The 15,381-nt window shown below is 52.2% G+C and overlaps 5 protein-coding genes across 5 annotated transcripts; 3 read left to right on the top strand and 2 right to left on the bottom strand.

The window, feature by feature from the left end:
* Window positions 1–948: 948 nt before the first annotated feature.
* TRIVIDRAFT_191133 (uncharacterized protein) lies at window positions 949–2,148 on the bottom strand (the record flags this gene model as incomplete). Its single annotated transcript, XM_014101062.1, has 4 exons — window positions 949–1,189; window positions 1,262–1,932; window positions 2,002–2,102; window positions 2,136–2,148. The coding sequence occupies 4 exons, from the start codon at window positions 2,146–2,148 to the stop codon at window positions 949–951; spliced, it is 1,026 nt and encodes a 341-aa protein (XP_013956537.1).
* Window positions 2,149–3,943: 1,795 nt separating this feature from the next.
* Window positions 3,944–5,467, top strand: TRIVIDRAFT_169918 (uncharacterized protein; the record flags this gene model as incomplete). The annotated part of the gene is made up of 1 exon (XM_014101061.1): window positions 3,944–5,467. One exon carries the CDS (start codon window positions 3,990–3,992, stop codon window positions 5,412–5,414), a length of 1,425 nt encoding a protein of 474 aa, XP_013956536.1.
* A 168-nt stretch (window positions 5,468–5,635) lies between these two features.
* TRIVIDRAFT_60824 (uncharacterized protein) lies at window positions 5,636–6,351 on the bottom strand (the record flags this gene model as incomplete). The annotated part of the gene is made up of 3 exons (XM_014101060.1): window positions 5,636–5,708; window positions 5,796–6,148; window positions 6,223–6,351. 3 exons carry the CDS (start codon window positions 6,349–6,351, stop codon window positions 5,636–5,638), a joined length of 555 nt encoding a protein of 184 aa, XP_013956535.1.
* A 920-nt stretch (window positions 6,352–7,271) lies between these two features.
* On the top strand, window positions 7,272–10,229 carry TRIVIDRAFT_169917 (uncharacterized protein; the record flags this gene model as incomplete). The annotated part of the gene is made up of 5 exons (XM_014101059.1): window positions 7,272–7,316; window positions 7,687–7,871; window positions 7,959–8,034; window positions 8,106–8,470; window positions 8,537–10,229. 5 exons carry the CDS (start codon window positions 7,272–7,274, stop codon window positions 10,023–10,025), a joined length of 2,160 nt encoding a protein of 719 aa, XP_013956534.1.
* A 3,436-nt stretch (window positions 10,230–13,665) lies between these two features.
* Window positions 13,666–15,316, top strand: TRIVIDRAFT_179673 (uncharacterized protein; the record flags this gene model as incomplete). The annotated part of the gene is made up of 3 exons (XM_014101058.1): window positions 13,666–13,987; window positions 14,117–14,459; window positions 14,564–15,316. 3 exons carry the CDS (start codon window positions 13,709–13,711, stop codon window positions 14,719–14,721), a joined length of 780 nt encoding a protein of 259 aa, XP_013956533.1.
* Between the last annotated feature and the right edge of the window lie 65 nt (window positions 15,317–15,381).

Raw genomic sequence — 15,381 nt, 5'->3', positions numbered from 1 at the left:
CCTTTTTATCTGTCGCCATGCCATGTGCACCTCGAGCTTTGGCCGAGGCCCCGTCGGCTCACACGGCCAGCAGAGCCGACTGCTAGCACGGAGTAGACACGGGGTACTAAAATAGAGCCCTCCGTAGACGGTACCAGCAGATTGGCAGGGAGAGCCATTCGACCGTGCGTACATATACCCAAGGTGCCTTACTAAAGCGAGGCAAGTACCTGCAGGTACGCGTCCACGCCGGCTGATGGCCAACAGGCTCCATCATGAGACCTCTTTTATTATTCTCTCATGCCTCTCCAGGCTTCTTCATACAACTGTCGTCATTCTCGTATGTACTCTGTAGTGGTGCTATAATTTACTCCTCGCCAAGTTTGCTTTCTGAGAAGCACAGACATTTCCAGCAGCAATTCGTGACAAGCCGCCGACACAAACCGATCCTCGCACGGCCCAGAGCAATCAAAAAGTGAAAAATGCAGGATACTACCTACCTGGATGAGCTGTCGTCCAAGCCGGTACTTTTTCGAACCCCAGGTTTCAAAACGGCATGGCCCAACCCGATTGGACACGCCAAATGCAAGCCACGGATCCTTGAAGCTTCTCCTTTTCATCGGATGACACATAATTGTGGTTACGAATACCCTATGCGACATTGGCTCTCCTGGAATTGTTAGCCAAGAGTCAGGTACCGGCAGTGTAGATGGGCCCCAAGCCCCGTGGACAGAAAAAAAAACCTGGAATCCAGAGAATCCCCGCAGAAAAGCGGCTCGTGCTTGGTCCCCGTCTTTTTCACATGCCGCCGTCTTTCCCCTAGCGACGCAGCCCCATGGGTCCGTGAATAATACAGTCACGGAGGCAATATCCTACAGTGCAAGATACATGTACTATCAAATGTATTCCAGTGCTCTTAGGCAATCAATTTGTCATTGACAGATGCGCTGCTGTTGCTGCGAATGTCTGCTATATAATCAAATCCCAGAGAATCAAGAATGCGCATAGGCCGCTTGCCGCAAAAAACGTATATCGTGCCGTGCTTGGCCGCTGCGTAGCCTTTTTAAGCTGTCTGTTGCCGCCGCCAACATTATCCGCCATCGAGGCTGAATCTGCTACGAGCAACTCGATGTTTTCGGATTGCGCCGACAGGTTGTTGACCAGAAGCGTCTGAAGCTCTGAAATCTCCAGCAAAGACTTCTCTGCGGTTCTGCGGTGGCTCAATGTCAGCATTCCCAAATGTGCCTCAAGGGTGGACAGAGCCCAAGTGTTCTTGACCTACCTCACTTTATCCAATGTGCTTTCGTAGTGCTCCATCATGCTTTGGTTGCCCTCCTCAAACATCTGAACCTGTTCATCTGTCAAACCCTCTGTAACTGGGGCAGAGGATTCATCCATCCCGGGTGTGAAAGCGTCGCCTGACGGCTGCCGGTGTTGTTTGTGAGCAGCCGGGACAAACTCTGCAAAGTCCCCTACTGGCAACATGCTGCGGCTCTTTTCTAGCTCTCTGCGCAACCGGGTCTCCATCATATCTTGCTGCGTTCGACAACACAGCTCCAACCGCTGTCGTAGAAACCACAGCACGCCGTCTCGATAGCCTCCTAGCTGCAGGGCCTGCCCTTCGGCTGCGGCATGTTCCGCGGACTTGCTGCTAGCAATGCCGCCGGATGCCCACGAGCCGAGAGCACCCAGCCCCTTTGTGTACTTTTTGCGGATAATGACCGATTCGGTCTCTCGGCGAAGCTGTTCGGCTTCGTCTAGCGATCGTATGCTCGCATTAAGCTCTCGTATCATCTGCTTCGCATTGGCATCGACTTCTTCTCGTTCTCGATCGGATAATATTCGTGGTTGATTCTGGGCAAATCGAGCCTGTGCTCGGCGGGGTTGCGCCGTTGAGAGATACGCCTGCCGTACATCTTGAAGCTGTTGGTGCAGGCTTGTTATGTGCGAGTTCTGGATCGAAAACAGTCAGAAAAGACTCCCGAAAACCCCATCCGTTTAACCAGCGTTGACCAGACGAACAATTCGGTACGCTTCTTTGAGGAAGCTATCAATGTCATCCAGCGAGACCTTGTTGACAACTGGCGGAGCGTGGTGCTGCTGAAGCAGCTCGTTGAACTGCGCTGTGATATTCACAGCAGTTGATATTTGCAAGCTTGAGCTGTCCATGCTGTTGATATTTATCCGACGTTATTCAATCGCGCTTGGAAAAGCTGTCGCCAAAGCTGTTGCTAAAGCTGTCGCATTTGCACGTCATCTAGATCGTCAATTTCATTGGAGCTACGTATTGTGTAAGCTTTGGCAACGTTGCGGAATGCTTAGTCATCCTCGAATCCACTCGTCGTGGCACAACAACCCAAGCTGAACGATTCATTTGCAGATTCCGCACTCCGATCCAGTGGCTGGATGGCTCACAAAGATTTGCCCAAGATTGTTAGTTTCTTATTTTATTGGAAATGGATCCACACAGTCCATTGTCCGGATTATTTCCGCCAATATTATGCCACTTTACGATTCATGGAGCAGCCGTTTTGCTGCAAGTGCTGAGCAAAATGTCCGACCCATTTGGCCGTGGACTCCATCTGCTGAAATCTCACAAGCGACCTTTAGGGACTATTACGAGAACCCATGATGTGACAATGCTGAGGCGAGGCAGGGGGAATGCAGATTCGCGTCTTATACTTCCCAATGAAGATCACCCTCCCCTGATGGCCTAGTACGAGTACAAGCTTCAGTTACCGCCTCCAAGATCGGACTTCGCAAGCACAAGCCACAAGGATGCCGGCCACGAATATGCCGAAAAGCTGCAAATAATTCTGGTTTGCCGGGTATTGCCCCGTGCTTATACACGGATACTGCTTTTGCGGATCAGAGGCAGCATTAGCATTAGCACTACTGGAAGCGAAGCAATTGGACAGGCATCCAAAGAGGCAAAGAGGCAAAGAGGCAAGCGGGCGGCAGTCGGCTGGGCCGAAATCCTTTGATGAGACTCAGCTCGTTCAACCTTCCCTCTTCATACTCTCAATGCTGGATGCGGAAAATCATGATGCGCCACCGGAGAATATCGACGCTAATGCCAAAGCAACATTGAGTTGCGTGTGGGCGGGAGCTAACGGCTACAAAACTCTGTGATTCGTGGATGGAACAAAGATATCATGGGGTTTCCTTTCTTGTTCGGACGTCGACCGAGGAGGAAGGGGGCGTGACGGCGTGATGCTAACGGCAGGGGATTTATTTGTTTTTGTGTTTTTTTTTTCTTCCTCGCCTCTCCCTTACTGATTATTCCCGGGCCCTATAAACTACGTGTCTTAAGCAAAGACTAAATACAGGTACTGCCTTCGGTCGAGTATCAAGCGACCCGGGACGCCGCCGCCATCACGTCTTGGTAATCAAATGTCATGGTTCCCCGGAAAGCTTGAATTTTGCTTCGTTTCCTCGTATCTGCAATGCAAGGCATCTGAAATCCTGGCGGAACATTTGCCCCGATTCGAGCCAAGAGTCTCTGCGGCCCTGGATCAGACGAAAGCCGAGGAAGACACCGGCTTTTCGGGGGCAGATAACGGGCATCGACCGAATCTGTGGGGAAACCGAAGTTCGATCGTCCACAGCCAAGTGTCTCCGCTGCTACCCTACCGATCTGAAGCTGAGAGCATCTCCTCTTTCTTCTCCGCCTCCTCTTCCTTTTTTCTATTCACCATTCTACCCTGCCGCCTTCATCCATCTGGCTCTGTTAAAGTCGTGGCCAATGCGATTGCGTCGCCATGAAGCAAGATGAGACGACACAGCCGGTCGACAAGGAGACATGCGGGAGCATCTTGCCGGTAGAAGCCGAATCTGACATTGATCCTCTCGGGGACCAGAAGATTGCCCGGACTCCGGCTGCCGAGCTTGCAGATCAAAACGACGCCCGGCTGCCAACACGCCAAGCCCAGGGCGAGACGATTTTCAACGATGTCGAGCTGGGGACCAGACACGCGGTTAACGAGCCCTACAGCATCTTTTCCCGTCGCATGAAGATATGGATCACCATCATGGCAACCGTGGCCAGTGTGGTGTCTCCAATGACTGCACACATCTACTTTCCGGCACTGGATGCCATAGCCGAAGAGCTCAACGTCACCATTTCGCTCATCAACCTCACCTTGACATCCTACATGATCTTCCAGGGCATCTCGCCAACGATATTTGGTGATTTTGGCGACATGGCCGGCCGTCGACCCGCTTTTATCGTGGCCTTCGTCATCTACCTTTTTGCCAACATTGGCCTCGCCGTGCAACGCGACTACGCAGCCCTCCTTGTATTGCGATGCCTCCAGTCAGCTGGAAGCAGTGGTACCCTTGCTCTCTCGTACGCCGTCGTTGCGGACATCACGCCAACCGCCGAGAGGGGGAAGTACATGGGCTTTGTCAGTGTCGGAATCAACATAGGGCCGGCCATTGGTCCGGTGATAGGGGGGTTGTTGACTCAATACCTGGGGTGGCCATCTATTTTCTGGTTCTGTGCCATCTTCGTTGCGGTATGGCTGATTCCATGGGTTGCCACGATTCCCGAGATGTGTCGAAACGTCGTTGGAAATGGGACTATTCCACCCCAATCATGGAACATCACCTTGGTCGAGTTTCTGAAGAGAAGGAAATCGGGCGAGAAACCAGAACCTGGGCCCAAGAGAAAGATGCGGATTCCCAATCCCCTTGGCACTTTACTCATCACTTTCGACAAGCAGATGAGTCAGATCCTACTTATTGCAGCCATCATTTACTGCAATTTCATTCTCGTGGCGGCTACTCTGTCGACGCTGTTCACAGAAATATACAACTACAACGAGTTGGAGGTCGGGCTATGCTTCCTGCCATACGGCCTCGGATGCTGCTTAACCGTTGTTCTGCAAGGATATGTGGTGGACTGGAACTACCGCCGCATTGCAAAGAAGTTGGGAGTCGATCCGAGCCATGGGCGGAGAAACGAAATCGGCGATTTCCCAATAGAATCGGCACGCATTCAGCCAATCTACCCTTCTTTACTAGCAGGCGCTGCTGCCGTCATTGGCTATGGCTGGGCTTTGCAAGCGGAGACGAGCGTGGCCGTGCCACTCGTCCTTATATTCGCCATTGGCATGCTAGTTCCAAGCACTTTCAGCATTCTCAACACACTTATTGTTGATTTATACCCCGGCTCACCGGCCACAGCCGCAGCGGCCAACAATCTCGTCCGCTGTTTGTTTGGAGCCGGGGCCACTGCCGTTGTGGATTACATGATTGATGCCATGGGCCGAGGCTGGTGCTTTACGTTCCTAGCACTACTCATGGTAGCATGCCTGCCTTGGCTTAGATTTATAGAGAAGCGAGGTCCTCGTTGGAGGGCTGAAAAGTTGCAGAGGAAAAACAGCACTGACAGTGAACGAGAAGCAGAGTCAGGGGCGGCAGAGACCCAATGAGGCGATGTCCTTTATGACGACATGATTTTTTATTTATTTATTTTTATTTTTTGTTTTGTTTCCCTTTCCTTCATATATACACGGGGTTCAAGAAGAGCGTTGCATCGCATTTGGAACAGCATGGCAGCGGCGTTGGTAACTGGACAGTAGATCCGTCCATAGCATAATGTACACATGAAAGTCGTTATTACTATACTATTAATTTTGATAGCTTCTCTTCTTCACAAAGCTAGAATTGCGTGCTCTACAGGCTCTCTCAAATTTTCCCACATCATCCAGTCAGATCGTGTTGTCCTGGCAGCATGTTAGTAAATAACGATGAGGGAGGGGGGGAAGGTAAGTCCAATGAGTATAATTATGCTGTAAAGGGATTCAACATACGGTAATAGACCCATGGAGTTAATCTTCCAGATACCCACGGCCAGCGCCAGAAACTGCATCGCCACGTACACAAGCTTTGTCTGCAAGATCTGGCCCGAGTTGCTGTCGGTCTGGAAGCGCTCAAACGCCTGGTTCGTGGACATGAGGCCGACGATGGGGTTCTTGAAGGCCATGAAGACCATCATGATGCTGAAGATTTGCAGCGAGTTGCCCGACATGTACATCATGATGGCGGTCATGGGGAGGCCCTTGACGGGCGCGAGGGCGACCTCCCAGGCCTTTTTGAGCTTGAGCGTGTCTCTCTCGTCGGCGGAGGGGGGCTTCCGCGGCTGGGTCTTGACATCCTTTCCTTTCTGGAGGGAGAGCTCGGCGTTAGCTTTTTGGTACAGGTCTTCTTCTTTCAGCAGCCGTGCCCTGATTGACGTACCTTGGGGGCGGTGGGCGCTCCGGAGAAGCCTGGAGGGTCGACGATGCCGGCGACTTTGGACTTTGCGGCGGGAGGGGAGTTGAGCTGGGCGACCCAGTAGGGCTCGGCGGGGGCCTGATTGGAAGCCATTGCTGCGGAGGGGATTCTTGAGCTGCCTGATGCTGTCTCTCTTGCTGGCGGCTAGGTCATCGGCCTCGATCCGCGGCGAGCGATGCTGCGAAACGGTGGAATTGCCTGGAGCTGTCGATGCTTTGTGTCACTGCTGTTGCTGTTCTGTCCGAAAGCACCTACGAGTACGGCTAAGGTAGTGGTGGGTCGCTTAGCCCACAGCGCCTGTAATTAGCTGTACATCTTATCGATAGCCCCGGCCGCCAAACGCATGGCCCAGAGCCTCGCCTGCATACAGTACCGACCCTGCCGGCGCGCGCTTCCTCCTTTTCTTTTCCCATCACGGCTTCGCGACCTGGAGCCGCAAGAGAGCGCGAGATTCCCGTCTTCTCACGCCCACAGAACCGAACCGAACCCTCTCTCGCCCCTCGAGCTCCAATTACCCCGGAGACCCCCGATTTGCGACGTCTCGGACGGCCTTGCAGCGAACCGAAACGGCAGCAGGACGGCGCGCGTTGTCGGCAGCGATTGGTCAGCTCTCTTCGCTGCGATAACCGGCCACGACAAAGTACATGCGACGGTGTGAATTCGCCGAGACTTGGAAAGCTGGGCTCCTGCAACACTTGCGACATTCGCCTCGTGTGATTTGAGCAGTTAGCGGTGGGTGTGAGTGCGAGCGTGCATTACATACGCCACCCGGTTTCACACTTTAGCGGTTTAGCCAGCACATCGACAAGGCTCTATCGACGCAGTCTGTAGCTAAGGGGGGGGGATCTGCCGCCTAGACTGCTGCTGTCGTGTGTTTGGAGCTCTGATCAAGGGTGCCAACGGCGCGTGACGACACTCGGTTACGGAGCAACGATTCAGAACCAGGCCAAGGCCAAGCTGCGTAGCATCGATTCTGCGGGGGAGGAGGAAGTAAACTACTAGCTGTCGACACCATGTCCAACACCGCAGGTGGAGGGGATTCCAAGCTGTTCGCTCGAGTAAGCCCCCCTTTTCTTGTGTCTTTTCCCTCTCTATTTGAATTGGGATCTACGAGCGTCCGTTTGCTTCATCTTGCCTTTCACTATCCTGTCGGTTTTCCCTTGTGCGCAACTTTGTGCGCATTGTCACTGTTTACCACCATCTTCTTCACATTCGTTGTAAGGTGACGGTGACGGCGGCGACGACGACAGTGCCTGGACCGCGCTCTTTACGAGGCTGCGATAACTGCGCTGTGCCCAATCTTTCGGCGTCCGCCCCAACAATGACATCCCCTGTTGCGCAACTGCGCAAACTGATAACATGATGGCTGTCCCCCTCGGCTTCGTCTACATGCCGAGTGTTTCGCTCAATAAACTAAGAACGTCGCAGGGCAAAGTTGCGGAGCTGCGCCTCGAGCTGAACAGCGGCGGAAAGAAGGATAAGAACTATGCGACCAAGAAGATTGCGCTCAAGAGGATTGTGGCCAACATGACGATGAGCAACAACGACATGGTTGCGCTGTTTCCCGACATCATCCAGTGTATGCACATCTCGAGCTTGGAGATCAAGAAAATGTATGCCCCCGCCTAGGCTATACCTATACCTATACCTATACTATTTCGGATGGATGTTACGAGCAATGCTAATACTCTTGTTCATAGGTGCTTTCTGTACTTGGTCAACTATGCGCGAGTTCGACCAGAGATTGCGGTTAACGCGATTCCGATATTAGAACATGTGAGTCCAACGATAGAGCGCGAAAGGCAAAATATCTAGATCTTCATCAGGAAGCTAATCGATGGAATTAGGACATGGAAGACTCTAATCCCTTGGTTCGAGCGCTGGCCCTGCGGACCATGTCCTATATCCACGTGCGCGAGTTCGTTGCAGCCACGGTCCCTCTGGTTAAGCATATGTTGAGGGACTCGGACCCATACGTACGAAAGACGGCCGCATTCTGCGTTGCAAAGCTCTACGACCACGACAGGCACATGGTGGAGCAGTCGGACCTCATCGATCGACTCAACTCCCTGCTCAGGGACGACAACCCCACCGTCGTTGCCAGTGCGCTGGCTGGATTGATGGACATTTGGGAGAGGAGCGATGCCATCAAGCTGACCATTGACTACACCAATGCCTCCAAAATGGTTGCCATCCTGGCCGACTGTTCCGAGTAAGTCCACCTTTTATCTCTAATTGCGATGGGTGTTTTTTAACGTTTGGCTAACCACCCGTCAAGATGGGGTCAGACATACATCCTAGAGGCACTCATGTCCTATGTCCCTCAAGAATCAGGAGAAGCTTCGCTTCTGGCAGAGAGAATAGCCCCTCGGCTCTCTCATTCCAACTCATCAGTTGTCCTGACCTGCATCCGAGTGATTTTGTACCTGATGAACTATATCTCGGACCAGAAGCAGATTTCGGCACTCTGCAAGAAGCTCTCTCCGCCTCTCGTGACGCTGTTGGCCAAAGGCCCCGAAGTGCAGTATCTCGCACTTCGAAACGCCCTCCTTATCCTGCAAAGACGACCCGAGGTGTTGCGAAATGATATCCGCGTCTTCTTCTGCAAATACAACGACCCGATTTACGTCAAGGTTACTAAGCTGGAGCTCATCTTCATGCTGGCTAATGAGAAGAACATTGATGAGGTTCTCACCGAGCTGAGGGAATATGCCACTGAAATCGACGTCCATTTCGTGCGAAAGGCTGTTCGCGCCATCGGCAAGCTCGCCATCAAGATTGAGCCCGCGGCCCGACGATGCATTGATCTGCTCCTAGAGCTCGTGGCAACCAAAGTCACATACATCGTCCAGGAAGCCACAGTGGTGATTCGAAATATTTTCCGCAAATATCCAAACCAATATGAGTCCATCATTGGCACTCTCTGTGAGCATTTGGACTCACTTGATGAGCCAGAAGCCAAGGCCGCCATGGTTTGGGTCATTGGCCAATACGCAGATCGCATCGAAAATAGCGACGCGTTGCTAGAGGACTTTTTGTATTCGTTCCACGAAGAGCCTGTAGAAGTCCAGCTAGCGCTTCTCACTGCAACAGTCAAGCTTTTCATCCAGAGGCCAACCAAAGGCCAGGAGCTGGTACCAAAGGTCCTCAAGTGGGCCACCGAGGAAACAGACAACCCCGATTTACGTGATCGAGCATACATGTATTGGCGACTGCTGTCGACCGACATGAATGCAGCAAAGAACATTGTCATGGGAGAGAAGCCTCCAATCACAGCAGAGTCGGAACGGCTGGAGTCGTCAACGCTGGAGGAGATGTGTCTCAACGTCGGCACCCTGGCAACCGTGTATCTTAAACCTGTGCAGTCTGTGTTCCGCTCTGCCAGGCCACGAAAGCTGATTGCTTCTCCGGCACTGCAGAAGCAATATCTTTCCAACGACATTGAAACCCAGAAGAGCATCAGCATGTTCGGCAACGGCAGCCAGCCTACGAATATCGATCTAAGGACGCGACATCCCGGCCCTTCAGCCCCTGCGCCCGTTGCCAATGGAGGAGGCAACCTTGCACAGGCAGTCAACGATGCAGATGCCTACTTTTCCAGCATTGGGACGCAGCAGATGGCAGCCATGAGAATAGACGGTGGAGACGATGGGTTCGGCGGTGGAGGCGTTCATGGTACGGGCTATGTGGTGAATGCCCTGGCGCCACAGGCCGTACTGCAGCCGGCGCATGGCGAGGGAAGCAACGGCGACTTGTTGGTCCTGTAAATGGAATAAGCGTGGACTGGTAATACAAGAGAGGAGCGGATTGCCTTGAGACGAAGAGATGCCGAATCACGGGATGAGCTGATGCTGTTACTTATTACAGGGTATTTTACATACCTTGGTTTGAGGAGCGTTGTACGATCTGGTTTAGAATGTAGCCTACCTTACCTATTGACTGCAAATAGTTTTGAATGTATACTTTTAGTTACAGCAGCAGGATACCTACCTTGATATATGTCAGGAGTCAGTCGTGACCAAATTGTCGGATTGTTTCTTCTGGTAGATTCGAATCGCAATCTAATAAGCCAAGCTATACCGCTATCGACGTTGCTTGACAAGAAAAAAGATATTCGGTTTAGTACAGCAGGGTTTTTATTATCTCGTGGTCTTCAAGTCTGCCTTGTGGACCCAGAACAGCAGCATGACATGCCGTCTGCTGTGGGGAAGCGAGAGGGTCTTGGGAGATTGACGTGATGGTATGGGTTATTTGCGGGACTTGGCTGCAAGGTGCGTGCAGTATCGTAGCATCAGACGACATCCGAGCTATATACTCGTACTTGTATATATAATATTTCTGGTATCTCTACTGCTATAAACACATACTATTACCCACTGGTCGTGCTAACAATGGCAATGCGTGTACTTCGTGTCCCCTTGCTCTTCGATGAAGTCTCCCATAGATGCTCGCCTCAAGACGCCTCGATAGGGGAAAACTTGTTGCATCGAAAACGGGGAAATGCCAGTTTCGGCATGAGGATTATTAGGGATTGCCGGCGTCAGCTTACAAGGTGCACATAGCGTGGAACAAGGCATGAAGACGGCAATCTCCTTGGTGTCTACTCCGTACGAAGGAAGAGCGTTTCCTTCTTGAAATGAGGGATACGCGGCTTTTTGTGCGAGCTTGCCCAGTCACTAGATTGCATCTGGGGTATCACAAGATGCACTACCATCCCCCTGCACGGCACCTCTCGCGGGCCAAATGATAATTGCCTGAGCCTTGTGGGGACATCGCGGCCGGGAACGACGGCAGCAAGCGGAGCTCATTTAGAGCATCAGAAACAAAGGCATTGCGTTTGCGCTTCATGGTGTTACAATTTTGTTTTAATTATTTTTTTTACTTTAAAGGTGACATTCTGTTACGAGAGTATTTCGTACCTACCTTAGTCGATATTTTTTTAGAGTTCGTGTGCCTGTCAGACGAGAACGCTGAGGGGGCTGGGAAGAAAGAGGCGTTCGTTAGGCTGGTGGTGTTCCTGGTACGGCGCTGGAGGATTGGATGGCACCGACCGGATAACAGACATGCCCTGTAGAGCGCGTGTAACCTCGATTAGGGGGAAACGGGTAAGACAACTAAGCCTAGGTAGCGAGTGCGAATGGACAGAATACTAAGGTACCGTGCTATGGCTTGATGCTGAAGCGCTGAACATACTTGTAGTACGTTTTAGCACTCTCGCCGTCGCAATCATGTCGGCGATTGCAGTGGGGGAGAGAACTAACAAACAGCCACAAGTCGACTTGATCTCTGCTCGAGTCAAATACTCAATATTCTTCAGCGTGTAAAGAGTCAGGATGCAGCTGGTGCTATCGCTAGGTATGTAGATGGCGTCAAGGACGGTGAGCCCGTGTCAGGTAGCGTGCCGTCGGCTGCGGAACGGTCGTCTCCGACAAACGCCCCAAACCCACCGCCCCCCCGTCGTCTAAGAGAAATGGGCTCTGTTTCGCTCTGTTTACTGTGTCCCCCCGTGCTGTTTATTTATCTGGCCCAGCCGAGGATGGAATCGTGCATCGTTGCCCTGGCTCTGGCGTGTGACGGTTGGCTTGAGACGGCAACGCCTTCCCGGGTAGGAAGGTTGAGAGCGGCAGATGGTTGGCTGGTGCCAGGGAGTTTATCATGCATGAAGAAGCCGATGTGGGCGAGATTGGAGCTTGAGAGGAAGCGGTGCGTCAGTATGAAGTGTTTACTGCAGGGCGAGCCCACTAGCCGCCGGCAATCATGAAGAGCGGAAGTTAAACGTCCAATGTTATGGCGCCATCTTCGCCTCATCTGTACAAGTATGTAAATGTATGGCAGGCTTGGCATGGAAGTGCGCAGCACCAGGCCAATGTGCGAGTTCTGGTGCGCCACCAGCGAGAGGGTTTGCCTTGCCTTGTAGCGTCGTCAAGTGCAGAGTGTGTACTTCGTAATAAGTTCGTATCTGTAAGATTAAGCAGAGACAGACGGGACGTCGATGACAGGATATTTAGCCACGTTCCGAGATTCGATCAGATCGGGCTCCAGGTCTCGGCGGCAGTTGTGTCTCGTCTCAGACTCAAGATTAGCAGCACGCAGACGGCAAATGGAGGGATGCCAGCAATACTGTGCCGTAATACTGTGCAGGTACGCGGTAGTCTGTCAAGTCTGTATCTGATGTGGCGACCGGCCACCACGATTTGCAGCTGTATGTAGACCTGTTGTGATGTTTGAGTTGAAAGCACAACGTAAATATGCAAAATCTGTAGCTGCTGTGGCTCTTGTTTTATCCCAATTCCTCGAGACAAGCTGCCGTCCCTTGCCTGCCATCCGGCTCCCAGCCTTAGGTCAGCAGCGTCTTACCAGGCGTCAAGCGGAAGGTGCCTAAGGTGTCTATCTGCATCAAGCTTCTCACCGACTAGACGGCAGAAACAAGGTGTGTTTTTGTTGAGACAATGCCGGGTAACCACTGACCTTACCTTTGCTCCAACCTACAATCATCGTTGCCTGCGGCCTTCATCAAGAACACCGTCCGTCCATTCATTTCTTACCACGGAGCACCGGACCACCTGCTGCCCTGCTGCCCTGCTTCCCCGCGCCACTGCGTTCGTCTGGTGTCCCTACTCAAGCTACTGTATGCGGCCAATTGGCGTGCCTTGTCCGCGCTATAGTGACAGGGGTCTGCTCGGCCGCATTGCTGTGATTACCTGGGAATACGGAGTCCGCTTCATGCTGAGATAGCAATAACTCGTACTCTCACTTTCGCCCGTTCGCCTGCGGCTGATCTCCGCTTGCTCTTCTATCTTTTCCTAGTTGCTTTCAGCACTTTTCCCTCTTCCCTACCCTTGCCCCTGCACCCGCAGCTGAGGAAAAACAGGAAAGACCCCAAGGCTCACCGAACTAGGGCGCTCATTTCCACTCCCAAGCGTCTCCGTCCGTCGTTGAGGCGTGCGCTTTTCCGCCTGCATCGGGCAAAGTTGTCTCAGTCGACAGAAGCAGCTCTCTTGAATTCTCAGCAGCGCTTGATTTTCGCTAGCGCATTCGTCGTTCGTTCGCTTTGCATTCTAGCCGGAGTCCCGCTCGCCGTTTCCCTCCCCCCACACCCCCGGAAGTTGAATCTGGGCTGGTCGCTGAGCCTGCTGCTGGTTCGTTGATTGATCTGCCAAGTCGTCGACTGGGTTTGTTCCAACGGCGCCTTTTTCCCTTTTCCCTTTAACATCCATCTATCCATACTCCCTGCGCAGCCAGCCTCCGGTCACGACCGTCAAGCCCACCGTGCTGCATTGAAACGCTCGTTACCACCCTAGCGACATACAGGTTTTTTTTACGCGCCCTATTCTCCGTGGATGAATTGAGTCGTTTTATACGCTCCTTTGTCGACGTCGCCAACCCCTTTGGTGGTGCTGCACCGATCCCGCATTCCTCGCGCTTCGCCACGGCGCCTCCCTACTGAAACATGTCGGCTCCTACGGATTCGACCACGAACGGTGGTAGCGCCGCTCCTGGTAACGACTCGGGCCTCGAGCAACCTACCGATGCTGTGCAGATGAAGAATATCCCTCAGACATCTGAGGCGGATGAGAAGCCTGGAGACGAGGCGATAACCGATGCGGCCAAGGACACTCCTGCCGTCGCGACGCCATCTGCCGACCCTGAATCTACTGACCAAGCCAAGACATCTGCTGTGGACTCATCATCAAAAGGCAAGCAGATTGACAATACTCCTGAGTCTGCGGTCGAGCCAGAGGCTCTGAAGGACGAGGAAGTCAACAAGGACAACACCAAGGACGATACCGCTCAGCAGGAGGTTGCCAAGCAAGACGCTCCCAAGGAGGATAGCCCCAAGGAAGAAAAGTCCCAAGAGGAAAAGATTGAAGAGTCAGTCATGGCCATCGGCCCTGCTGAAGAGGAGATCAAGCCGGCTGGATCTGGTCCTGATGGCCCAGTTTGCAACATTACCTTGCTGCTAGCGTCTGGTGGCCGACACCCATACAAGATTGACGCGAAATATCTGAGCAGAAGGCACGTCGCCATGCCCGACCAGGATGAGAGCGGTAACCCCGATCCTTTCAGCATCAGCATCTACACATTGAAGGAATTGATTTTGCGGGAGTGGAGATCCGACTGGGAGGCCAAGCCGGCCAGTCCCAGCAGCATACGGCTGATCCATTTTGGCAAACTGCTGGATGACAAGGAGCAGCTGAAGAGTATGTACTGCCCATTATCCAATTTCCTTTTCATCCCCGTCCTTTGAAGTTTACTCCTCGCTATTTCTTACTCATTCTTGTTCCAATGCTTACACTAGCCGCAGAATATCAGTTCAGTCCCGATAGCCCCAATGTGGTCCACATGAGCATCCGGCCCCAGGATCTTGATGAGGAGGAACCCAAGTCTGGCAGCAAGAGCCTCCCTACTGGCGCCACAGATGGGGACCGCGTACGAGAGGGCCGTTGCTGTGTCATTCTATAAAGCAATCCTAGCGTGTGGTACGAACAGCGCTGACTGTTTCGTATTTTGTGCTTTCTCTTGTTGAAACATACGGTGGCAATTATACGTGTTCGGACGCTACAAGGATGTGTTTGCATAGACCCTTGTCTTTTGAGACGGGTATCTGGGCCAGTGCTCAAGTGGTTTCTGAAGTTGCACTGACTTGCGTGAAAGCACTCAGCGATTCAGCACCACCTGTGCGCGAAAGAGCCCAGTGTCTCTCATTCATATTTGCCTGCTGTTTTTGCAGCTGCTTTATGCTGCCTTGAGCTTTTTAGTACTCCCTCCCCCTTTTGCGTGTGTTTTATTATTGGTTTTATTTTATTTTATTTTACTTTATTTTATTTTTCGTTTAGCCATTCAGGGAAGCAGCGCGATGGGAATTCAAGACGCGGAAGAATTGGGAAAATAGGGAGTCATAACCGGCGCATCATCATGTCATTGCTTCATGTACAATTGTAACCTCTGCTTCGGTTCTCATACGCTCTTTTTTTTACTTAATAGTAGTGGACTTAGTCCCCAGAAACGGGGATGACTGTTGCTATAGCAGGATAGAAATGCAGAACATATTATTATCATGATGATGCATCGTGTCGATACAGCATATGCAAATGATGATTGCGGTGATGTCTCTTGTCTTTT

This window comes from Trichoderma virens (genome assembly GCF_000170995.1).
Source record: "Trichoderma virens Gv29-8 chromosome Unknown TRIVIscaffold_6, whole genome shotgun sequence".
Lineage (NCBI taxonomy): Eukaryota > Fungi > Ascomycota > Sordariomycetes > Hypocreales > Hypocreaceae > Trichoderma > Trichoderma virens.
Note: the sequence above shows the minus strand (reverse complement) of the source record. Positions and strands in the feature narration are given on the sequence as shown.